The sequence below is a fragment of the Stegodyphus dumicola genome, chromosome 2, assembly GCF_044657685.1.
Source record: "Stegodyphus dumicola isolate Sdum_Otavi_A_Nest chromosome 2, ASM4465768v1".
Classification (NCBI taxonomy): Eukaryota; Metazoa; Arthropoda; class Arachnida; order Araneae; family Eresidae; genus Stegodyphus; species Stegodyphus dumicola.
Window position 1 is genome coordinate 20,772,130 of NC_140769.1, and position 26,386 is coordinate 20,798,515.

Genomic DNA, 26,386 nt, shown 5'->3' on the forward strand with positions numbered 1-26,386 from the left:
GGCACAACCTTATGGCTATCAGCACAGTATATAGCATTTCTGTGTTAATTATGTACTTATTAATAGTCGTAATTCAACTAGTAATTATTTAATTCCTAATTTTAAAATGTTAGAAAGCAATTATATATTATTTTACTTCTTCAAAAAGGAGAAAAAATTAAAAACTCTACATTTCTAATAATTGCATAAAAAGTTAAGAATATGCTTGTTGGCCACATTATTACCGCAGTTTAATTCTGGTTTTGAAATGGAAACGTTTGTAGAGTAATTTAACGTTGTAGTTATAGAATTTTTTTTTTTTTTACTAATTCTTTGGAGAATCAATAAATAATGGCTGTAACTTTGTATAATTTATTCGAAGCTACTTTATTATGCATTAATGCTATTGCTGTACTTCACGAAGAGAGATTTCTCGCTAAAAGTAAGATGCTCTTCACTTAAATGAGTATATAAGATACTCTAAAGCAGTGTTTCTCAACCGCCGGTCCGCGAAATATCCATCTACTGTCCAAAATTCAAAGTGTCATCGCCCGACAACCGATATGAAAACAGCACGTACGTTTTAATAACTATAGTTTTTTTAGTTTAATATTTATTTATGTGAAAAAATTGTGCCAATGGTTCGAATCATTAAACTTACCGGTCCTCGAGAACGTACCGAAATATTTTACCCGGCCTTGGAGTAAATCCAGTTGAAAAACACTGCTCTATAGTACATGTTTTCATATGAGATAAGTTCTTATCTGTTATTGTCAAAGAATTTTACGAATTTGGCATCTTTCACAACCTCGGCTTTGCTCACATTAAACATTATGTATATCATATGGTGAATTTGGCATCGTTCTCAACCTCGGCATTGCTCACATTAAACATTATGTATATCATATGGTATGTTACATTACTGATTTTCATTCTTATACACAAGGTTCTATTTTCCCTTAAAAGAACATCTGAGAATTTCATATCCTTGGCATTACACACTGGTAAGTGAAGTTATCAGACTAAAATTGCCATGCCGTTTATACTTCGCTTATATATTTATTGTTTTAAATTAATTTACAGTCATTTATCATAACAGCTTTCTGCTTCAAGTGTAAGTTTGAACTTGAAGCGGATATCAGTTCATTGAACACTTTGAATAAATAAATAAACCATTTAAACACTGAACTTTCGAGCTGGATATCGGAATGCACCTGTTAACCTCTATTTTTTAACTAGATGAAATGTTAAATAATTGTGAATGACAACTACTGAAATCATTATTTTTATGATTTTACGTTTGCATCAAAAACGGAAATAATTGTATTAGAGGGTAAAGGGCAGAAACACCCACTTATATGGCATGTATCAATGTGTACATGGACAAAGTCAAGAGAGTGTGCCATGCCACATTTGTGCAATTCTCTGATTTTTTTTTAAGTGAAAATAGGTCGATGTGCACATGGATACTGAGTTTGTGCAATTCTTTGACTTGTTATTTTCAAGTCGATGCAGAATCGCCCTCTTATATGGCGCGTGATTTTGAGAAATGCGCGAAGCAGTGGGTGATTCTGCACTTTTCCCATATTAGAAGTATATAAGGATTTAAACTAGTTCAAAACTGTGATATCTTATGTATGGACTATGAAATTTTAGCAAAGTGTTGGTATATGCTGCATCAACTAGCAGTACCAGTGATGCTTAATTTAAATTCGTTGATGATAATCAGACATATTAAGGTACAATTCCATGATTGGAACCATACAAAACTGCAGTGAAAATATATACACAAAAGCACTAACTCCAGCAATGGTGCCCATTTAATCACTAATTGTGCATAAATTTAAATTTCTCTAAATATGCATGAATTTAGATATTATAAATTTAGATAGTTCTAGATTTTTAAGTCACTATTAAAATGCAGGTTTATTTTTAAAAAATTTTGATAATGCTGTGGATCTAATAATTTGTTAATTGCCCAAGGATGAAAAGTCTACTATAGAATTTTTTTAAAGGAAAGACATCATTCATGATAGAAAACCATGCTCAAAGAACCACGAGATTTAATTGTATTTATCAATAGCAAAGTGGTGCTACAGGAAAGAATCTTATAATGAGAAGAAAGGATTAAGAGCACAAAACTCATTTGAAGGATTGCAAATCCCTTTCTGTACAGATATGAGGTCATCAATTTTTGGTGTCAGGATATGAAATCTATCAAATTGTATGAACTCCAGCTGAAGATGAACCACAGTACATCTGTAGGCTGGAAGAGTAACCTGTGTGAGATATGTGTTACAGATTTAGTGGCTGAAGTAACAATACTACTGAAGTAGACAAAAGCCTTTTCATTTGAACAAAAAACATTGTCAAGTGGGCTCTTTGGCAAGAATGGGCTTTCTGTGGATTGTGCAGGGAATCGAATTAATGTTCTTTTGGTCACTGTTCCAAATCAATTGGTGAAAGCTTTATTGTATGTCATCATCAAGATATCACAGAAGGAAGCATTACTTATACCGATTGCTGGAAAACATGTGAATCAGATGAATTGTGAGATGCTTGCTTTGAACATTTTGCTGCTAACAACAAGTACAGTACAAAGTCCATAATCCGGATGTCCATTATCCTGAATGATCTATAATCCAGACCTCAAGCCGGACCATTCTTTACACATGCATGTAAAGAATGTGCATACATTATGCTTTACGCATGTGCGCGTTGAAAGAAATGTTTAATAAAGTAAACAAATAAATATTAAGCTTTTTTTTTTGTAAAATTTGATACCCTTTAGATTATAATTGCTCTTTATTTCATAAATTACGGTTTCATATTTTTAATTGTATAATTTCTGCATGCCATCTTACCAGATTTAAATTGATGATCTATAACCCAGAAAAACCTCTAATCAGGAATTGCCGAAGTCCTGACGAGTGTGGATTGCGGACTTTATACTGTATTAATTTGTCAACCCTGAAGTGAGTATTATACACAAAATATAGAGCAGCTGTGAGGCAGTGCTAAATAGCATTAGAAATGCTGTTGGCACATTGCTAGATAGCACCTCGATTTCAGTTTTTTTTAATGGATTGTAATAAAAAATTTAATATGTAAAATTAACCTTTCATCTAATTACAATAATATTTATAGATAGTTATTTTCTGTTATGCTTCCTTATTTGCAATGGGGTTAACATAATACTTTTTCACATCATTGTCTTCAACAGTAGTTTGGCAGTGTTTTTTATACTTTTCTGTTTCACTGGCGCAAATCTCGCCAAGCAGACTTTATTTGGCAACACACAGTATACACATAAAAAATGTTAACAAATATTAGTTCTAAGAATTTTTTATTTTGAAGGAGTAAACATTTTAATATCGTATAAAATTTTGTAAAAAGACATTCATTTAAGAATTTACTATGCTTTCATGAACTAGCATCCTGATTTGCCAGTTCATCTCACATGATCCCAAGTGATCTCATCTCGCATAAACTACGCTACAAAAATCTAATTCCCTCAGTAATTATCTACATTAATTTCATGTTAAATCTTAATATGCAGATTAAATGCAAGGTTAAGTTAAGTTTAAATGCAAGGATCATTTTAATTCATACGGATAGCTTACTCAGAAATTATGTAAAACTGCAGTGCTTTACTTTGCTAATGCATTCTCATTAGAATTGATGAATTTAACCCTTTACTTTGCCTTTTCTATATTTTCGCCTTTGGATGAGCAGTGTGATTGTTGCATCCTAATTAACTTAATTACCGCAAATGACCTTGGGGCATAAAATTGAACTATCTGGTAGAAATTCTATGTAATTGTATGCCAGTATCGAAAGAAATAATCAATCTGATAAGAAATGGTGATAAAAGTATATTTTAGGGTACCCCTTAGCAATTTTTGGCAGTACATGGATACAGAGTTTGTGCAATTCTTTGACTTAATATTTTGGCTTGCATAACGGCGATTTTTGAGCTAAACATCGCCACCACACAAAGCCAAAATAACAAGACAAAAGAATTGCACAATCTCAGTATCTCTGTACACATCAACATATTTACTTTAAAAAAAAAAATCCCCAAATTTCACAAAAATGGCATTGCGCACTCCCTTGACTTTCCATGTACATGTCGACCTATTTTCACTTTAAAAAAATCCAAGAATTGCACAAACTTGCATTGTGCACTCCTTTCACTTTGTCCATGTACACATCGATATATTTTCACTTAAAAAGTCAAAGGAGCACTCAATTCTACAATGCAGGCAAACAAAAAAAAATACGTAATCTCAGTAAACTACAGTTTAAACCAAACAATAAAATAACATGAAAATGGAAAAACATGTTATACATTTAAGCACTACAGAAAGCAAATATTCATGTACCCTATTTAAAAGTTCCTTCATCTTTAGTCTGTGGCACACAAAATTCCTTAACAGCATCCAAAAACTTCCTAAAATTATCTGAACTCGAATCCATATATCGACGTCGCCACATCTGAACCTTTCTTCCTACAAACCCATTCAAATCCACCTAAATGGTTTTTACGTTGGACTAGATGCATATCCGTCCTACATACAGAACACTTATAATGGCTACTAATTAAACCTTCATTTACACACCAGTCAATTAATGCTTTTTTTTTTCCCTTCCATTCCAAATCGTACAGAAACTTCAAATTAATCTTACTACATTAAGCCTTTCTACTGTCTAAACAATAAAACTAACACACACCACAAAAGCACTTACAAAACATTCCATGATTCAAAATTTCCCAGAATCATGCACCCAATTACGTCACAATAGGATTTCCATAACATTCAACTACTGAGGCTACCATAAATGAAACAACTTGGCGATAAGTGAAACAACAACTTCATCATAATATAAGAGGTATGTTAAAGTCTACTCTAACTAAAATGGCTGTGACTTGTTTTAAAAATGAGGCATAAAATGTTACGAGCGAGGATATTCCGTTTGGCATTGGTTGTACCATTTTTGACGACCTTATCGCCTACACCGGCAAAATGGGAAAAATACTCTTTTTTTCTTTTTCTGATTTTGAAGCCTAAGAAAAAGGTCTGTGTGTCTTGTTTGGTGCTTTATTATTTTATTTTTATTTATTTATTTATTTTTTAATATTGCGCCAGACCCAAGCAAGACAACCATTAGTTGTCTGTGATGGATGGGCAACCCAATAGAGTTATGAAACATTAAAAAAAGTACAATAATTTTTGGCTGATCTTTACAATATGGTAACTGGTAGTTTGGCGACATTTTGGAGGCGATAAAGGTTACTACCTGGGACTTTGGTAATAATGTGAGCAGTACTCAGTTCCAATTACGCATTATTTTGTGTGAGGGAAATGAGAGATCATGGGATATGTCATGTGATATTAATGGACGAATTACGGTTCTTTAATTGGAAAAGGGGGGAAATCGGGGAAAAAATCTCGAAATTTTGTATTTGCCTTTATTCTGTGTTGTGTGAAACAGTGTTCGTTAACTTTTGGATCCCATGGCCCTAACTAAAGTGAATTCGAAATGCGTATTTAGTGGGATTGAAAGGGGTAATAAGTGTTTCTTTAAGGTTGTGCGATAGAAGTAAAGATGTTTTATTAAGTTATTTATTTTACCTGGTACCTTGGTGTGAACTATAAGTATGATTTTAAAGATCCTGAAACAGAAATAAGAAAAGTTTATCGGACACGTAATCAAGATTCTGAAGAAGAATAGGTAAGTTAGTATTTTTAATTATTTGAGGATATTATTTTTATGCATTGTTCTAAATGTAAGGTGGAAGTAAAGTAATTTGCGTAAACGTGCATGGAAATAATTTAAATATTTGACACTAAGTATTTGTAACCATTTGTAATGAAGTAAAGGTATGAATTAGTTAGTGACGTTTGTAATATAATAGATAATGTAGAGGTAAAAGCTTTTGGATATTTTATTTATTTTATACGGGGAAATGTTCATATTTAGAAAGGGTATGTACTTTTTTGCGATCAGGTAATTTCATATATGTTCTTTTTACCGGGTTTAAAGATTCAGAAAATTGTTGTGCATTTTCGTGAAATTTTTCTAATTTATGAGAAAAAAGCAGTGTACATGGATATAGTGAAGAGTGTGCGCAATGCCATTTTTGCGCAATTCTGGGATGTTTTTTTAAGTAAAAATAAGTCGACGTGTACATGGTTTAGTGATATTTTAATTAAATGATAGTTATTTTGTGAATTTTATGTTTGTAGGAATTTGGTATACGTTTAAGTTGAAGTAAACGTGCATGGAAATAATTTAAATATTTGACACTAAGTATTTGTAATGCTTGCGGTATGAATTCGTTGGTGACGTGTATAATATGATAGATGATTTAGAGGTAAAAGTTTTTGGATATTTTATTTATTTTATATGTGGAAATGTTCATATTTGGAAAGGATATAAACTTTTTCGCGATCAGGTAATTTCATATATGTTCTTTTTAGCGGGTTTAAAGATTCAGAAAATTGTCATGTATTTTCGTGAAATTTTTCTGATTTATGAGAAAAAAGCAGTGTACATGGATATAGTGAAGAGTGTGCACAATGCCATTTTTGTGTAATTCTGGGATGTTTTTTTAAGTAAAAATAAGTCGGCGTGTACATGGTTTATGTGTATGTGTTATTTTGAAAAACGCGTAAGGAGTATGGTATTGTGCACTTTTTCCCAATTTTGCAGTGAATATTTGTCATGATTAAGCAGTTTTGTTACATAAAATTTCTAGCATAAGTGTAATTCGGCTAGTAGATTGTTGGAGGAAGTGTTCAGTAGATAAAAAGAAAAGAAACATGTCTTTACTTCGTGAAGACAAAATGGCGGTGGGAAAAAAAAAATAGAGGGTTGCTGTAGGAGAGTTGGTCGGCAAATTTTCGCCAAAAAAACGCCAAGTTACCATAATGTAAAGATCAACCTAATTTTTAATAGCATTAGCCATTGCCATATCATTAAATCCAGAACAAGTGCCCAAATAATCATTGATGTCGTGAGTATCACATAATGGGCAAGATGGAGAGTCTGCTAAACCAAATCTTGTGTAAGTGTCTCGGTCATGTCCAATTTTTAATCTAAAGTTAGTGGCACCAATAGGTCTAGATAGGTCACAAGGAATGGGGTTCTCCATTAGGGAGCCCCAAATCTTTCCCTTCACAATGTATGTAATTTATGTAAAATATAAAACATGGGACGGCTTTGCTCTTTGCGAACTAGGAAACTTTAATTAACTTTCTGCAATTCAGGATCTTCCCCCTAGACCAGTACTTTCCAGAACATTCTAGTCTGTTACGTAACCACTAGTATAAGTAATGAGCTTGTGCCATTTTGACACACAACAACAGAAGCTCCTGCTGCGCTACAACCCCTCGCTGCTGCTTTTCTGCTTTTCTTTGTTCAAAGTATGACACAGTAAATTTAAAGTAGTATTATTTAGTAATGAATATTGATCGGCTTCTGAAATTAAAATAAATATATGGAATAGTAAAAGGTGAAATCCTGTGTCTTCTTTGGATACTGACTTAACCACTCTGCAAAAGCAATGTCAAGCTTCAACACAACTGCTGGAAAATATCACATATATATATATATATATGTAATAATAAAATTCCGTAGTCAAGAATACACTTAAAATTCTAATTGTATGTTCTTTTCATTTTTAATGGCGACGGTCTTTTATTTGAAAGTACCTGGAATTAAATCCACAGCCCCATAGTCAAGTTGTTTTTCCCGCCTTTTTCTACACGTACAGTTTTAAAATGTTCTGGAAATATTTCAAGCGAACTGAATTGGCTGACGTCATTTCTTGGAAGCTCCGCCTTTCCAGAGGCTATAAAAAGACTCGCAAAAGGAATATTGGAGCTTTTTCTTAAATGTCACGATGCAGTAAACCTTCATACAAAATATTATTAGTAGTTCTTTTTTATTTACTCCGTAGATCAGGTTTTTGTAATTGCTATTTTCTCCTGAAATATAATAAATGGATTCTGTTTTTTAAAACTATCGTCTGATAATTTAAGCTACGACTGCATTGATGATTCTTCAACAATCTATTTATTCCTGACAAAAGCTGGTACATCATATATATATATATATTTGAGCATTTCCGAGTAGGTTTAAACCAGTTGTGGGGATGAGCATTATCATTTATATATATATATTTATTTATGTAACTTTTTTATGTGCAATCACCGGTACCCATCTCAGCGCTAATGGAATAATTTGGCTGCATATGCAGAATGAATCACTTTGCTGGCCATCTTGTTTTGTTTACTCTATAATTATGCTTGTTATGTTATAATGTTGTTATTTTTAATTTTCTTAACAGTAAAATAGTGTTTTTACTGAAGAAGTTAAGTTTTAAGTCAAGAAGAAGAAACAATTACTGGGTTCTCTACTGAACACACTTCATGAGATTGAACCAAACACTCAAAGAAAAATGTACCCACTATTACTATAGACCTGACAGAATTATTCTTCCACATGATAATGCTCATCGACACAACTGGTTTAAACCTACTCAGAAACACTCGAATAAGAAATTTTCTTCCTCCCACAGTATTCACTAGACTGCTCCTTCTGATTACTACTTGTTTCAATTGATAATGCATGGCTTGTCTGAACAGTGCTTCACATGATATGAAGATACCAAAAATTGGGTTGATTTGTGGATACCCTATAAGCATATGCTTAGGGCATCAATGAAAGGGATTGCACCACAAAAAAGTCTTAGGTATTCAGGAAAGATGGTACTAAGAAATTTCACATTGCTGTTTTTATTTTGGAATGCATAGTGCAGCTAAACCAAAACTGAGAAAGAGAAGAGGATGAATGAAGAAAAACATAAAATAAACATACTTGGAGGCACCTAACTCTTTTAAGTGCTTAGGGCTTCTAAAGGTCTTAATCTGGCCCTGAAAGCATCACTAATGAGAATAGAGAGAATGCTGGAAATAGTACAAGAGTATGAAAGAAAATTTTAAGTAGAGCATCGAAAACAGAGAGGCCAGCACTTTCTGACCATGATGTCCTATCGATATAATTCTAGCTGTCAAGCAGAAGGCAATAGGGGAAAAAATGTCCAATTCATGTCAAGCAGAAGGCAACAGGGAAAAAAAAGCCCACCAGCGGCCGAGCGGTAAAGTCGCTGAACACTGGTAGTTTGGTCCGACGTTCAAATCCCACGAACATGCAGGTTGCATGGGCGTTTTCGTGGTTTTCCCATGTGTAACGTGTATACGAGCCAGTTTCCCTTAGAAAATCCACCACGAAGGAATCCCTCACCTTAGGCAGATAGCCCTAGTGTGTTTTGCCATAATTAAACCAAACCAAAACCGGTGCGTTATGGCTGGAATTATGATTTACTTCAAAATTTAGAACTAGAGCCAGACTCGAGTACAATTTGAGCATTGGCTTTATTAATAAAAGTTTAATTATCAATTTTATTAATATTTTTTATGATCATTGGAATACCAATTAGATTGTACCATTCCCAGTGCACATCTACTGAGCTCTTCATTATCATAGACCCCCATTTCAAATTCCATCAACCCGTAAGCGATTCATACAGACCTCATTGGAAACCCCTGAGCTAGAACTTCTCTGATTTTTTGTTGTTTTTATGGTGGTGTATTTTTTCATCATTTTTACTCCTACAGCATCCATTTAATTTTCGAAACTATAGTCTAGCAAATTTGCTTAGTTTGTGCCATTTTCTTTTGCTTTTTACAGTACAAAGCCTGTAATCTGGACGTTCATTATCCGGAATGATCCTTTATTGCAATCCGGACCTCAAAGCAACAAACTTATGCATGTGCGTTTGATGCATGTGTCCGCTATGCATGTGCGTAAAGCCAGTAAAGCGCTTACCCATGCACGCTTCCAATAGCAAAGAAACATTATTACAGAGAACGTTATTGAAAACGAAAAAATTTTGATTGACAAGTTAGTCGGTATTCTTGATACAGCAATTACAGGACTTGAACAGTGGAAATTTGTAACTGAACAAGAAATTATGTCTGTTTATAGAATTAAAGAGAAAGTATTAGCACAAAAAACGAAGCAACTTAAACAACTTAATTGATAGAAATGTTTACTAAAGTAAACAAATAAATATTAAGCTTTTTTTTTTTTTTGTTTGTTGTTGTTGTTGTAAGTTTTGATACCCTTTAGATTATAATTGCTCTTTATTTCATAAATTACGGTTTCATATTTTTAATTTTGTAATTTCTGTATGTCATCTTACCAGATTTAAATTGATGATGTATAATCCCGAATTGCCGAAGTCCCGACGAGTCCGGATTACGGACTTTGTAGTGTATTAGATTTTGTTAAACACTGAATTCTTTGATGTTTTTCTTGTTATATTAAGCTACATTGTTCAGATGATGTTCAAAGGTTAGAGGTATTTACTTCTACAAATGACATTCAACATTGGTTACCTATTCTTTCTCTTGAACACACATTTCTAGTACAATAATTCTGTGAGGAAAATTTATGAAAAATGTCTTTGGCATTGCAACCTTCAAAATATTGGAATACACTTTATCCCCACTCTTCACATATAATACTATTAGATATATATTTTACTTCATTATGTAATGACAAAAATAGTGTTGCCAGCTATGTGATCATCGATGTTTCTTTAAATATAAGTCCAGGTATATAGGAAGAAAAAAACAATTTATTTGGAAAATAATTCTACAACAATGAATTAAAGAATGCAAATGCAAGAAACATCCCTAAAACAGTAAAAATTACATGAAACAAACATCTTGAATGAAGCAATTAAAATTTCATAAAACAGTAACAAATTAACTAAACTAAAAATGCCGCAAACATCCACAATAAAACTGTAAACTTTTTTGGTTCTTTTTCTTGGTCTGTGTGGATAATAATCTTATATACTTTAAAAAAAAGAATCAGAGAATTGCATAATTCTCAGCATCACACAGCAGTATGTTAGTGCTTTCACATCAACCTTAAATATTAAAAATTACTTTTATTTGTAAAAAAACAATTTCTTTGACATTCTTCTTTTTCCATACTAGAACATGCATCCTTCTCGCAGATAATTGCATCAATCAGTAGTTGTATTTGGAGACATACCGAGACAACTGCAAGAATGATAAAACTTACCAGTATTATACTTAGACATGCAATAAAACAAAAATTAGTCGTAAATGATATTTGACTATTCTCAAACCAAATTGGGTTGGCAGATAAAATATATGTTTGTTATATTCTGGGTTGCCCACTTTGGTTACATTGTGCTTTGGCCAGTGATTCTTCTCACCATTAGCTGGATGATGGAGAAATGCCCTAATTTTCAGCTGTTGTGAGACCGTCTACACTAAAAACTTTTGGGTATAATATTGCACTGTTTATAGAAATTACCCTTGTGTAATATTCAGACCATTTTTAAGAAAGCAGCTTTTGTATTGAAGAAGGTATTTTATTTTTTGCATTTTTAGTTGACATTTTTTACTCATGCTTTTCTAAACATTGTGTTTAGTGTTTCAAATAATAGACAAAAGATTAGAAATGTATAACTATTAGAAATGATGCCATAGGGATTTTTTGCATAAGGGATTTTTATAGTTACGTATTATTCCATTTGCCGTGAAACTATATAACCAAGCAGAGTGATTTATAGTCAATGTGGGATTAATGAGATATAATGATACACTTATGACGTATGTGCTTTTGTTTGATGTAAACCCAAAGGATTCTCAATAAGTCATATTTTGTGTTTCTTTGTTATTGCTCTATTTTTCCTTGCATTTTGAAAAATAAATAAAGAAAGAAAGAAAAATTTGGGAACAACCTTTTACAGAACATCAGGCATTGAATTAATTAATTTCAAAGTTATGGGATCCTGTCATCGAAAAAAGTGTGTGTTAATGGATATGATGTTGTTAGCTGAATATGGCTGACAAAACAGTGATAAATTCGAACAATAATCTGCAGGAAATTTGTGCTCATATTATTATTAAAGAGATTCCAGTAAAATCAGAAGGTCTAACAAAATAGTAGAAATTGCTGAAAGCTTTTTTATAAAGTGCAAACATGAAGCAGGTCAAATACTGATTGTTCATTACATAGGAGTCGGTTGTTTCAGAATTCCAAAGGAATGATTAACAATTCTCTGCCAACTTTCACGGTCAGCAGAATGATAGATAAGTAACCAGATTTTCTTTTGTGCAGAATATTTTAGAGATTGCATGATTTTATTAAATTTTTTATTTCTTTAATTTCATTAGTATTGACAGAATTCTTTCAGGATTTAATGTATGATTTTAATTTGATTCATTGTTGTATCACATAGTAATGTACCAAATATATATTAGTTATGTACAATAAATATTTTTAGAAGATATTTATTGTACATAACTATTTAATTAATAGTTGTATACAATAACTGTTAATTAAATAGTTATGTACAATGTTTATAATAAATAATATATATAAATATATATAAAATTATGTTTAATAATAAAATTTGGTCCCTTTATCAGTGTTTTCTTTACAGAGTTCTTTTAACATTATATGTATAATTAGGATTTTCAGTATTTTATTAATGAATAACTACACTTTTTTAGCCACTTGTGCAGTATCTTCAATTAAGAAATTCTCTTACATTAAATATATATATAGGTATATGAGGAACATGTATGCTATTATATGTCATCCATATATCTGCACCGCTCTTTTGACTAATGCATAATATTTTTGCTCCTTCAATACGAAGGGCATATGTCATTTCATATAAAACCTACACTAATCTGAGCTCTTTTTTTTTTTTTTTTTTTTTTTTGGTCAGTTTTATGTAGTTGGATTTACATCTTCTCCATAATCCAGTGTTAATGGTGACTCACTGAAAAACCTTTCATTATTAAAAATAGGCTTATGTGGCCACTTCTGTGAATAAATTTGCAATATTTCTTTCAACAAAAAACTTTCATTGTTGTTAGCAGTTGTATGAAAACTGATGACTGCATATGAAAAGCTGCCATTAATAATTTTTAAATGTGTTTGCATTTCAAAATAGTAACTGCATTTCAACTGTTAATTAGATACTATTTATAAAGTTAAATGTTTCAGAGAAACTTTTCCCAATTTCATAAAAAAGTATTCACTTTTTAGCATCTCTCCATCTACATAAATTATGCCATAAATACCATGCACACAGATAAATTACATGCTTAATTATTATTTATTAATTTCAAGTAATATGAAACATGTGTAAATTGATTTGTTGTAGTTGGATGGGGAAGAGATCAGAGTCGTGCATTTGGAGAAGAACCTGGAGTAAAAGGCCAGCTAATGAATCTAATTCATTCAATTAGAACTGTTATGAGAAGTGAGTTTTGTAATTTTTTTTACTAATATTGTGTTAAAATTTAATATAATTTAATAATTTTTATTAAATAATACAAGTTAATGTGTTTCATAATATTAAAAATTGCTAATGTTTGTTTTTGTGTTATAAAATTTATTTATTGAATTAGTTGATTAGCAAAATGAAAAACTTATTAGGATATTATTTTGAGTGCGTATATCTCCATAGAGTTTATTTCAATACTAGATACTGGTTCAACTGGAAGTTATTCTTAGATTGATGAAAAAGTGAAACAAGACTGTACTTTTCCTTCTTGCTCATAAAAATGTAGAAATTTGTATTTTTTTGTTTATGTGGACATCATTTATATTATTGTTATATTTCTTTTAATTTTCTGTTTCATTATTTACAATTCCTTTACATTTAATAAAAATAAACAGTACATGGCTATTATAAATGTTTCATCAGGATTCGAAGTCGTGTAATTTCTAAGTTTTGGATTGCACATGTTTTTGATATTCATATAAAGCAAGAATATTTTTTATTTTGAAATTCACATATGTGAATTTTCCTGTGACACATCATGCAGTAGATATGATTTCCATTTGAAAAATGGTGAGTTTACAGCAGAAAGTATTTAATGTTTTAACCACCCAAGGGTTAAAGATGTAAAATTCCATATCAAAGGATGGCTTTCCTATTCTTTGCACATAAGAATTTCTGCCAGATCCTAATAAGTCTGACTTCGATTATGATAAATATTGGATGAAAAAGAGTCAAGGTACAAAGTGAGATAGTCATTTTGGAATTACAATAAAGAAAATATCACTTATTCGGGAGATTTTGGGAATTTTGAAATTTCAGAGCAAAACCCTTAATGCTCGGATGGTTAAAATGAATAGTGTTTATGTTATTATTGCTGTATGACATATTGTCATGTGCATATGGTTTTGTATTGAATTAATTCGCACAGAACTGATGATATCTTGATAGCAAATTTGGTTCACTCATGGTGGAAATAGATCCTTTTCTTCCATAATGGCTGGCAGGCGTTTAAAGGGAAAACATCGTGCGAGATGATTGAATATTGTTGTGGATAATAATTGAAGGACTTGCAGCAAGAAGAGCCCAGCTCCACTTTGTAGATTTTGTGTTCATGGGTCTTTTTTGTTTAAAAAAATAAAATCATTCTTTAAAATTGGAGTACAAGGTCAGAGAAGTAGCCATAAAAAAATCATTTTTACTAGTACTTTTAATGAAGACAAAGGTTTAGAACCTAAGTTAAAAAATGAATTTTGGAAATTTTTTTTCATTTTCTGAAAATTTAAAAATGTGGAGCTAGGCCCTTCTTGCTGCAAGCCCTTCATATATATATATATATTTAATGAGAAATATTAGTTCACTAGGAGGAAATTTATTTTATGGCACACTTGCTTTCTCTCGAGTATCAAACTCTCCATTCCTATACTGATAAAAAGAAAAGTTCTTAAAAGGAAGAGAGCAGGTTTATGAAGCTATACATCTGGATTATAGATTACTCTAGTTACACTGGGAAATAGCAGTTTTATTGTCTTAGTTCTGTCACTTGTTTTTGACAAACTTTTGGCCTCTTAATCCAAAAATAACTTCAATTTTTGTCTATAATGTCGTCTTTTTAAGCAATAAGATACCATGTCTTCGTCTCAAAAGTATACAAAATATGCATCAAAGGTAGGATACTTTAGCTCCTTTTTCAAGCAGGTTTTTTTTCTTGTAGTCTTGATGCTAACAGCTCTGAAGCTTTTTAGATAGTACCAAATCTTGTGACAAATCATTCAACTCATGCTGATCAAGTCTGTTATGAACTGAATTAGCTTCAGTTTCAAAATCTTCGTTGTTGGAATCAATTCAATATTCATCAGAGTCATATTCCTACATTTCCAATGAGGGTAAAGGCCATTTCACACCAACATGATCACACGTTCGGGGAGGAAAGCGTTGACCAATCAGAAACGAGCTCAGAGGTGGTATTTTTTGGAAGAGCGGAGACTGTGCAAGTTGACTGAACTTCAACTTTTTGCCGCTTGCCACATCAGTTTCAAATATGTCGTTACGAATGTCCAGTTTATACCACAGTTTTTAAATGAATATACTCTCAAAAATTCTTCTTGAAGTCAAATGGATTAATCTTGGTAAAAATTTCAGAAGTTAATTAAAAATGAACAAGTTAATATTTTAATAAATTATTTAAACAAAAATTCTCAACGTTTTACCAGGAGTAATAAACCATAATTATCATCCATAATGATATATGGCTGATAATTTTTACACAATAATTTAAAGCAGTAGATTGTTACAAGAAAATAGTAATGAATTTTAAAATCCTAGATTTTGAATTTTACTTAAAATCTGCATCAATTTAAGGTTGCTTCTGTTGCCTAATGGATAAAATCATGGCTTTCAGAGTCAAAGATTGTGAATTCAGGTGTTACCAGAGACATTGTTGTAATGGAGTTGGTATTTAAAAAAAATGTTTACAAAAAAATTTATCGCTACTTTAAGAGTAGCGCAAATACTTATTCAGTTTCCTGAAGGTAAAAATTTTAAAACCAACTTTCCATGCAAGACACCTTAGCGCTGAGGTTAGAAAATTCAGGCTTATACCAGAAGCTTGTATTATGAGTTCGGGCCTTGCTTTTCCTGGCTCTGATGGTGCAAATACACCAAATATTTTTAACTATTGCAAACTTTTTTTTTTTTTTTTTTTGTACACAAGAAGTTTGCATTTAGTTTTCATTAGTTATAAATGTAATTTTCTCTTTCCAGGCAACGTTAATGTACACTGCTCAAAAAAGAAAAATGGGACAGTTCTATATCTCCCATTCTACTGGGCCGATTGACAAAATTCAAATTGCGTTCTTCATGTCTCGAAAGCGCGACTTAGGATATATATTAGATTTATATATAGCACTATTCAAACATAGGTATTTTGACACAAAATCGGACTTTTCTGAAATAACATACCAATTTTTTTCCATATTTCAATTCTGCGGCTCAAATTATGCCAGAATGCCAAGTTTTGTAAAAATCGTACAAGTAGTTTTTAAAAAATTAGCTGTCAAAATTTTACGCCTAAATATGAAATTTTGTAAAATTTGGAGCGAAATTTTTGTTGAAATGTTTTGTTTTTTGAAATTCCCAAATTTATGTTGGCACTTGTTTTTCAATTTGCGGCAAGAATATTTCCCTTGGCAAACTTCTTAATATATGGCAACCCAGTTTCCTTTCCCATGAGAGGAAAAAAAGTCACCATCGTTCCTTTTTCCCAAATAATATTCTTTATATTATATTTTTAATTATAACTGTTATTATTTTAAGTAATTTTTTCTTTTCCGAATTTCATTTTAATTGTTAAAGTTGCATGTTTTTTTCGAATAACTGTTTTAAAAATTTCTATTTATCTATTCGAACTGCGTAAATAAAGGTGCAGCATTTATAGTTTTCTTTATACTATATTTTTTGTCATAGTTATTATTTTAGGTAATTTTTTAATTTTTATACTTTTATTTTAATTGTTTGTGTTGGATTGTCTCTTCAGATAATTGCTTTAAAATTTTCTATTTATTCCTTCGAACTGAGCATTTTAAACATATTTATTAATATAAATTTTCCAGAATTTGATTTTATTTATTTGAATTGCGTTTCTTTCGGAAGAATACTTTGTGAACCCAGACTACGATGCATATATTAAAAGAGAAAATACAGTAAAGCACAATTAACACGCCTATCAATGTTCCGTTCAGAAAAGATATATATAAATAAGAGAGATGTATAACCGACATTTTAACTTAGGATGACTTGCATACACTGCTTTAAACAGTTTCATCATTGTGCCCATTGCTTTATACAATTTTATCCTACATTTGGTTTCTTAAAATGTTATTCATATTTTAGTCAAGTATTTTATTTTTGAAATCGCAAGAATAAAATAGCATAAGATTAAAAGGTTTTAAATTTAAAAAAAAAAAAAAAAAAAAATACAAATACTAAATTTTACGCAAAAATTTATTTTTTCTTCTCTTTTTCTTCAGGCATTCTACTTTATTCTTGCTCTTTTTCTTTAGGCATTCTCCAAGTATATTAAAAAGCATCCAACTTTTCGAAATATCTTGGTATTTCTGACAATCATTTTAAATAAAGTTATCGCCTTCCATTTCATAAAGGCCCACAAACGGCGTACCAGTAAAGTCGCTGAACACTGGTAGTTCACTCTGGGGTTCGAATCCCGATAAACGGGCTTGTTGCATGGGCGTTTTCGTGGATTTTCTCATGTGTACCGTATATACCAGCTGGTTTCCCTTAAAAAGTTCTTCATGAAGCCATCCTTCCTTTTAGGCAGATCGCCCTGCTTTGCTGTAATTTAATAATTCAATTCAATCCATTTCATCATTATTTGGTCAGAGCCTTTATAAGTCTTTAGAGGCTAAATATTTTGAAGGTATGAGATTCATCAAGAGGTTAATTATGACAAAGCACACTAGGGCTATCTGCCTAAGGGAAGGGATGCCTTCGTGGAGCACTTTCTAAGGGAAACTTGCTCGCATACACGTTACACATGGGGAAAACCACGAAAACACCCATGCAGCCAGCCCGTTCATGGGATTTGAACCTCGGACAGAACTACCAGTGTTGAGCGATTTACCGCTCGACCGCTGTTTCATCAGGAGGGGAAAAAAAACATCTTTAAGTGACATCCACATACATCACTGGATAAACTCCTGAATCTTCAAATAATTCGACTGAGAAAATCATGGGATTCTCCATTTATGATACGATATGATGTTCTATAACGTAATTTAAATTTATACAACCGTATAGTCTAAAACAAGTAGCTCTTCACTTTAATCTGCAATGATATCGTTTTTGTCTTTTCTGTTAACACAAGCTCAATTGATGGTATTTGCTGGTGTACACATCTAAGTGTTTTTTCTTTGAACATCTAAATTCTTTGAAGTATCCTGAAAGTATATTCAAATGCGTCCAACTATTTGAAACATCTTGGCATGTTTGACAGCCAAATTTCCCTGCAAATTTTTGCTTACTTTTCTCCCTAATTTTCTTCTTTCCTTCTACAGTTATTCTCAATGCTCACACAAGAAAATTAAGATTTTTCGATTGCTAAACTTCCATAACTTTTGCATTGTTGTCAATTTTTTAAAATATCAATTACATGAATTGCGTTTCAGCTGAAGACAGCTTTTCATTTTCTAGTCATTTTAACTATAAATAAAGTTTAAAGCGAAGTCTATTGGATAAATATTTTAATTAAAAGATTTTTGCTAAATGACAAAGAAATAAAACAGTCCAGCAGGGTTTATTCTGTACCACCGAGTGACCTGATTCCTATATCGGCTGAAACAATCTAAATCATATTAAAGATCATATTTTTTATACAATCTATAACGCGAGAGAAAAATTAACTTCTTAAAACATTCTTTCTAAGAGGATTAATATAAAAGATTATATATATACTTTTAAAGCTGGGACTTGAACCAAACTGTCAAACTTTTAAAGCAATATTGTTAAATGAAATAAGACATAAAAACATCTGTTTAAAATGTGTTTAATCATTTCCAAAACTGTTACAAAGCATGTTCAATGTAGCATCCAGCATTTTCCGAAAGCTAGTTAAATCCTGTTACTGCATTCTCAACAGCAGCTCTTAGCATATCAGGAGGAATGTTACGGACATGTCGGTGTATCACATTATTCTTTTCTGCCAAATTGTTTAGATTATCACCATAAACAGTGCTTTTGAGATAACCCCATAGCCAAAAGTCACAGAGGTTGAGGTCTGGTGGGAAGTGTTGGCCTATAAGACGTTCATTCGTGAAATGTTGCCTAAGTAACTGTGCGACACACGTGAGGTGGGGCCCAGCCCTGCATAAAAATTGTAGTATCTAAAATGCCACGTTACTGCAGTTCATGTATCACGAAACATTTTTACAGTGACTCTAAGTGAGCTGCAATCACAGTGTCCCAGCTGTCGACTGCTCTTCAGAGAAAAATGGTTCAGTTATAAAACTAGCTGTCATTCAACACTAAATGGTGTGGAATGACTGCTATGCAATCGAATGCAGTAGGAGAATGCAATGGAACTAGATAGATAACATGAGGGATTTCTTTGGCCCAAATCGATTAAAAGCGTTTTGAATCAGTATCTTCATGTTTTACGGCCAAATTCAGGCTTAAAAAATTACAAATTAGCGATCTGTAAGAAAACGATTTCCAGATTGTACGCACTTGTGCGAGTGATTTGCGATCTCACATTTTCTAATCAGTAATTTGTGGTTTTCACGGATGAATTTCTCACGTACACGGATGGCGCACTCAACGTTTATCGAATTTAATGCCTTTAAATGGTAATTTGCTTACTTCAAAATATCTTGAGGGATATTATTAAACCCGTGTAACAAAAGGTTAAGTTAGATTCCGACCCATATTTCGTTTAAAAATATTGCATACAGCGCCATTTCCCCCATGGTGGTGAGGTTTGGAACTTCCTTTTTTTCGCGGAAAATAAATTCCTATGACCTCCTTTACACAATTACCAGGTTTGATAACATTTGATCCAGTAGTTTTCGTTTTATGACCGTTTCAATGTGGAACTTTAATTATAACCACTCCGTATATTATTAAATTTTCATTTGAAGCTATACGTTATATGTATACCATACTTAAATTTTCGCTTTTATGGAAAAATAAAAAATCGAAGCAAATATACTTAGGATAATTTACCAAAACTGAAAAAATTTCCCCCTCCCTTCGAAAATAAAATATTGAAATTCGACCTTGAATTTATTGGGTTATCGAAATATTTAATTTGACTTATCTTCTAAGTCCTAGTTTCGACAACAATTCCGTCAAAAATTCCGAATTATTTAAGCTGAAGTAAAAGATTTAGTATATATTCTTTGTACGTTAATTAAGTAATCAGACTGTAATAAAAATAGATTATAGAATTTACGCTGATGCAACTTTTTGTCTGATGCACAACATGTAATAGAAGAGAAAGCTTGTAGAGTTCTGTTTTTGACATCCCTCTAAAAGTAGATGTCGTACTACTTTTGTCTCTTCAATGTCAAAAAACTTTCCTTTGAGAGGCAACTTTAGTTTTTAGAAAGAAAAAAAAAAATCACAAGAAGACAAATTTGAAGAACATGCAGGATGATTGAGTACACATACTTGTTTTCGGAACACAAGTGGTTCTCTGACTGGTTATTGAATAATGAAAAGATGCATTGTCATGCAATATAAAACATTTTGAATACGTTTTCTGAATGAAAATGTAAGATTAAAAGTCATCTGCTTAATTCACAGCCATTTACAAGTCAACTACTCGGGCAATTGCAGAATCCTTTTTATCCTGAGCTTGTAAAACAGGCCTAATATCACCGGATTTAAACACTTCTTTATAATCTTCCGAGAACGTCTTTCTTTAGCTCATATTCCAAGAATATTAAGTGAATACAATTATTGCAAAAGAAATTGAATATTCATTTGCACTACGGCTTAGTAGTTTACTAACGAGTTAACAAAAGTTAAATTTTGCTTTTTGTGTCTAAGAATACAACAGTAATTTAAATATTTACAAATAAAATGTTAAATTGGAAATTTAATTGGAGCCTTACCAGTTGCCTAGCATTTGAAGATTGTTAAATACAGTCAAAAGTCGTTAATCCGGACTCGTCGGGACTTCGGCGATTCCGGATTATAGATCATCAGTTTAAATCTCGTAAAATGGCATGCAGAAATTCTAAAATTAAAAATATGAAACCGTAATTTATGAAATAAAGAACAATTATGATCTAAAGGGTATCAAAATTTGCAAAAAGAAAAAGCTTAATATTTATTTGTTTACTTTATTAAACATTTCTTTCAATGTAAGTTGTTTAAGTTTTGCTTCGTTTCATGTGATAATACTTTCTCTTTAATTCTATTAAACAGACATAATTTCTTGTTCAGTTACAAAGTTCCGCCGTTCAAGTCCTATAATTGCTGTGTCAAGAACACCGACTAATTTGTCAATCGAAATTTTTTTGTTTTCAATAACCTCTGTCACGTTTCTTCGCTATCGGAAGCGAATTATAATGACGAGGAACTTGTTTTAAATCATATCAAAGACGGAGCATATCGAGATGAAATACTACATTTGGTAAGGAATTATAAGCCAAATAAAATAAAAACATCTGCGCTGAAGATAAGGATAGTGCTGACAAATCAACTTCCAATTCATTACGCGCCCGCCGCCGAGCAGCGTGAAATTGATAAACAGATTTCGGATTTCAAAACATACTTTCGCTTTAGATCCTTTACATATTAACAAATATATATCGGAAATTCTATTTGATATAATCGAAAGTTTAAACTTACCTTTATAAAATTGCTCTTACAGTCTGCAAAAAATAATAAGCCGGATGCAATTCGAAAATTAAGGAACAACGCAATCATCAACATTAACTGAAATAGATAATTAGATAATTTTAGCATATACGTCCATTATACATAAAATGCGCACGCTAAAACGTATTCTGCACTTGCGCACACTCATATGCGCAGTCGTAAAAGGTCTTACGCGCACGCGTGAACGCCTCTGCGCATGTGTCAACGCGGCGCATGCGCAGAAAGTTTTTAGTTTTGATGTCCGGATTATAGATCATTCCGAATTATGGGTGTCCGAATTAACGACTTTTGACTGTACTAATTGTTTGTTGCAAAGTCTAACCCAGGCTGCATGGTTGATTTTCGTAGTTTTCTAGGTTCTCTTTACAAAGGTTCTCTATGAAAGCATCTTAATCAAATAGCTGCCATGTTCTTTCTATGTTCAAATAACCAACTAACTTAGTTTAAGCATGATTTCCAACTGAAGTTACTAGCAAAACCCGAATACTCATTAAAAATCACGTAGCTTGCCAATTGGGAGTAACATGAAAGATACTGCGCAAATAATTGAATTGCTGTTACGGTACACTGTTTCTAAACTTAGATGGTCATTCCTTAATTAAATATAATTGATTTATAACTTCTACTAGAGCTGACGGTAAGAATTGAAGTGTAAATAAATAATATTGTGTGCAATCTTGATTAATATAAAATTTAAAATATTTGCATAGAAAAATACAGTCAAAAGTCGTTAATCCGGACTCGTCGGGACTTCGGCGATTCCGGATTATCGATTTTTCCGGATTATAGATCATCAGTTTAAATCTCGTAAGATGGCATGCAGAAATTCTAAAATTAAAAATATGAAACCGTAATTTATGAAATAAAGAACAATTATGATCTAAAGGGTATCAAAATTTGCAAAAAGAAAAAGCTTAATATTTATTTGTTTACTTTATTAAACATTTCTTTCAATGTAAGTTGTTTAAGTTTTGCTTCGTTTCATGTGATAATACTTTCTCTTTAATTCTATTAAACAGACATAATTTCTTGTTCAGTTACAAAGTTCCGCTGTTCAAGTCCTATAATTGCTGTGTCGAGAACACCGACTAATTTGTCAATCGAAATTTTTTCGTTTTCAATAACCTCTGTTACTTTCTTCGCTATTGAAAGCGAATTATAATGACGAGGAACTTGTTTTAAATCATATCAAAGACGGAGCATATCGAGATGAAATACTATATTTGTAAGGAATTATAAGCCAAATAAAATAAAAACATCTGCGCTGAAGATAAGGATAGTGCTGACAGATCAACTTCCAGTTCATTGCACGCCCAAGCCTTTAAGCAATTTTTTAATTGGTTAATATTCCACACATATGCTCTGTACATTGATTATTAATTTCATCATACAGTCAAAAGTCGTTAATCCGCACTCGTCGGGACTTCGGCGATTCCGGATTATGGAACATCAGTTTAAATCTCGTAAGATGGCATGCAGAAATTCTAAAATTAAATATATGAAACCGTAATTTATGAAATAAAGAACAATTATGATCTAAAGGGTATCAAAATTTACAAAAAAAAAAGCTTAATCTTTATTTGTTTACTTTATTAAACATTTCTCTTAATGTAAGTTGTTTAAGTTGCTTCATTTTATGTGATAATACTTTCTCTTTAATTCTATAAAAAGACATAATTTCTTGTTCAGTTACAAAATTCCGCTGTTCAAGTCCTGTTAATTGCTGTGCCGAGAATACCGACTAACTTGTCAATGGAAATTTTTTCGTTTTCACTAACCTCTCTGTCACATTCTTCATGTCTTTATCCATTTTTTGCAGCAATTCCACTTTTTGTTTGTTGGACATCGAGACATACTTTCGTTTTGTAGATCCTTTGGAAGTTCCAGCATCGGATATTCTATTTGACATAATCGAAAGTTCAAGTTTACTTTTATAAAATTGCTCTTACAGTCTGCAAAAAATAATAAGCGGGATCCAATTCGAAGATTAAGGAACAACGCAATCATTAACATTAACTGAAATAGATAATTAGATAATTTTAGCTTACACCGTCCGTTATACATTAAACGCGCAGGCGAAAACGTATTCTGCACTTGCGCACACGCATATGCGCAGTAGTCAAGGTCTTACGCGCACGCATAAAATGCCTGTGCGCATGCGCAGAAAGTTTTTAGCTTTGATGTCCGGATTATGGGTGTCCGAATTAACGACTTTTGACTGTATTTAAAAGTACTTTGGAAAATTAGAGCTTTCCTTTACTACATGAGATTTTCTTAGTATGAGTATAAAAGTATGAGAAACTTAAAAAATGAAATGAGCCAAAGAATATAAAATTAAGAGTATCCAATTAAATATTAATATATTTTACATCCGGACTGTATTACAGTTAGTTCATATAATGAGAGTTAAAGTCAGTTTAGAGTTCCTTTCAAATGGTGTTGTCAGGCATCATGAAAACCTCCCAAATTTTTCACAAAAATCTCCCAGTTTTTATGATTTCAAGGTTGCCTTTGAAAATTGTATGTTGCTCAAGGTTCCACTGTAAATTTTACGTTGTGAAATAATGAAAAACTTGATTTCTAATTTTTGTAAATAAAAAAATTCAACATTGAAAATGTGGTTTAGCTTTTGAAATTAAATTTAATGTTAAATGCATTTTCTTGTTTATGCCCATAAATTTTTTTAAGTTTATTTCAATATAAATTTTAAATATATATTAAAAAATTATATATGCAAATACTTGAAGCATCCATAGTGCAGACAGAAGCAGACAAAATTATGTTATTATCTGTGTGTATTTTTTATACCGTATTATTTTTTCATTTTCAGTTCCTCTTATTTTCCTGAATGCAGTGGTTATCATCTTTAAACTCATTCTTGGATGACATTTATATTTGTAATCAATGTATATAAATTTCTTCTAAATAAATATTTGCTTTTTTTATATGTCAATAAATGTATTTAATAAAATAATTCTTTTGAAGTATCTGCTCACTTTATTTCTCCTAATTAGTGAAAAGAATTATCATTTTCAAAACTTAATCATTTTATAAGGATCCAAACTAATCTGAATGTTATTTCCTGGAACTGTAATCATGTCCTCTTAATCCCTAAGTAAAATAATACCAAACCAGATTAAGGTTGGAGATAAAACTTTTGATTTAGATGGCAGCGTGTATAATAACAGAAAACTAAGTCTCTCCAAGTTATGAAAATTCAGAAACAAAAATTCAAGTAAAATTAAAATATTACATTACAAGATAAAGTACCCTTATAGACTTTGGCTCAGATCTTCAAATTTTCATGAAGGCTAGCAAAGCTAAAGCTAGATTAATTGATTCAGTCTCAGGAAGAGGTAATAGCTGCCAAATGCTCTTTTTCTCAAACTCAAGAACTCTATGCTTAAATACATTAACTAATTTGATGATTCCTGATGGAACATGAAAGTAGAAGTGAAAATATTATAGACAAAATAATGAGACGATTTTTTAATTAACATAATAGCTTTCTCTAGCAGAATGGAAACAGTGTATAAGCTGATTGTCTTAATGATCTTGATGGAGAAAATTAAAATTATAAAGCTCAGCTGAGCAAATATTTTTAAAAATTATTTTTCTATAATTTAGTCTAAAACTGGCACAATATACAGCTCTTCCTTCCAGCTTTCTGAGAGGAAAAATAGTATAGTAGGGTATACAAATTTCACACAGATATTATGCACAGCATTCAACATTATAACAGTTGACATTAACACATTAAAAATCTCCTAGCTATCTAGTTTCATATTTGCACACTTCTGTGAAGTCATATGTTATATATAATCTACCTCCTACTGCAAGTCCTATTTGCTTAGTTTATTTGATACACAAGACTTTAAAGATACCTAAATTTAATTAAAGTTTTACCTGGAGAGTATTGTATATTTCTAATAATTTTCTTTATATTTTTGGCTACATTTATTAAACTTTTGATGCACTTTATTTACAGTAAATGTTTCATTTCATTAAATTTCTAGCTTCACATGTACAACATATAAATTTTTTATAATGTGCTATTGTAACAGCCACACTACTATTAAGATTTGGGCTGTTTATGATTTTATTAATACAGTCAAATACCAAAAATCTGCTGATTTAAAATCCATGCAACCTCTCAAAATGTAAACATTCAATTTATAAGTTCAGAAAACCATAACATGGAGAACAAAATACTGAAGAAAAAAACAAATACCAAATAATGACGTCATACTGGAAATACTTTCCAAATAATGACATCATAACGGAAATACCATGGACCTTATAAGAAACAGACTAACTCAAACAGGTTTTCTCCTTCGTCTGAGGCGTTGCCTGCTGTCACCTTGATCACATCCGGAGGAGTAGGGACAACTTGCAGAAATTTAACAGTGGTTGCCTATTGCGGCGTGTATAATTATTAAGAAAAAGCTGGTTGTAGCGCCTTATTTCACAAATTATAATTTCTACATCTTTTTATTTTTGAAATTGAGATTGGTTTTTAAAAATTTAGCATATTTATCAAGCATAATTAACGTTCCAAATAATTATAAAGCTATTGCACGCTTTCAGGGCTGGATA

The 26,386-nt window shown here is 31.6% G+C and overlaps 1 protein-coding gene across 1 annotated transcript; it reads left to right on the forward strand.

Moving 5' to 3' along the window:
- The first annotated feature begins 209 nt into the window (after nt 1-209).
- On the forward strand, nt 210-24,774 carry LOC118203311 (immediate early response 3-interacting protein 1). Its single transcript, XM_035375589.2, has 3 exons — nt 210-421; nt 13,271-13,369; nt 24,621-24,774. The coding sequence occupies exons 1-3, from the start codon at nt 331-333 to the stop codon at nt 24,674-24,676; spliced, it is 246 nt and encodes an 81-aa protein (XP_035231480.1). The 5' UTR covers nt 210-330; the 3' UTR covers nt 24,677-24,774.
- The last annotated feature ends 1,612 nt before the right edge of the window (nt 24,775-26,386 follow it).

Coding starts and splice junctions, on each gene's coding strand:
- LOC118203311 (XM_035375589.2), top strand. CDS start 331: ATGGCTGTAACTTTGTATAATTTATTCGAAGCTACTTTATTATGCATT. Junction 422..13,270: donor AGAGAGATTTCTCGCTAAAA/GTAAGATGCTCT, acceptor GATTTGTTGTAG/TTGGATGGGGAAGAGATCAG. Junction 13,370..24,620: donor AATTAGAACTGTTATGAGAA/GTGAGTTTTGTA, acceptor TTTCATTTTCAG/TTCCTCTTATTTTCCTGAAT.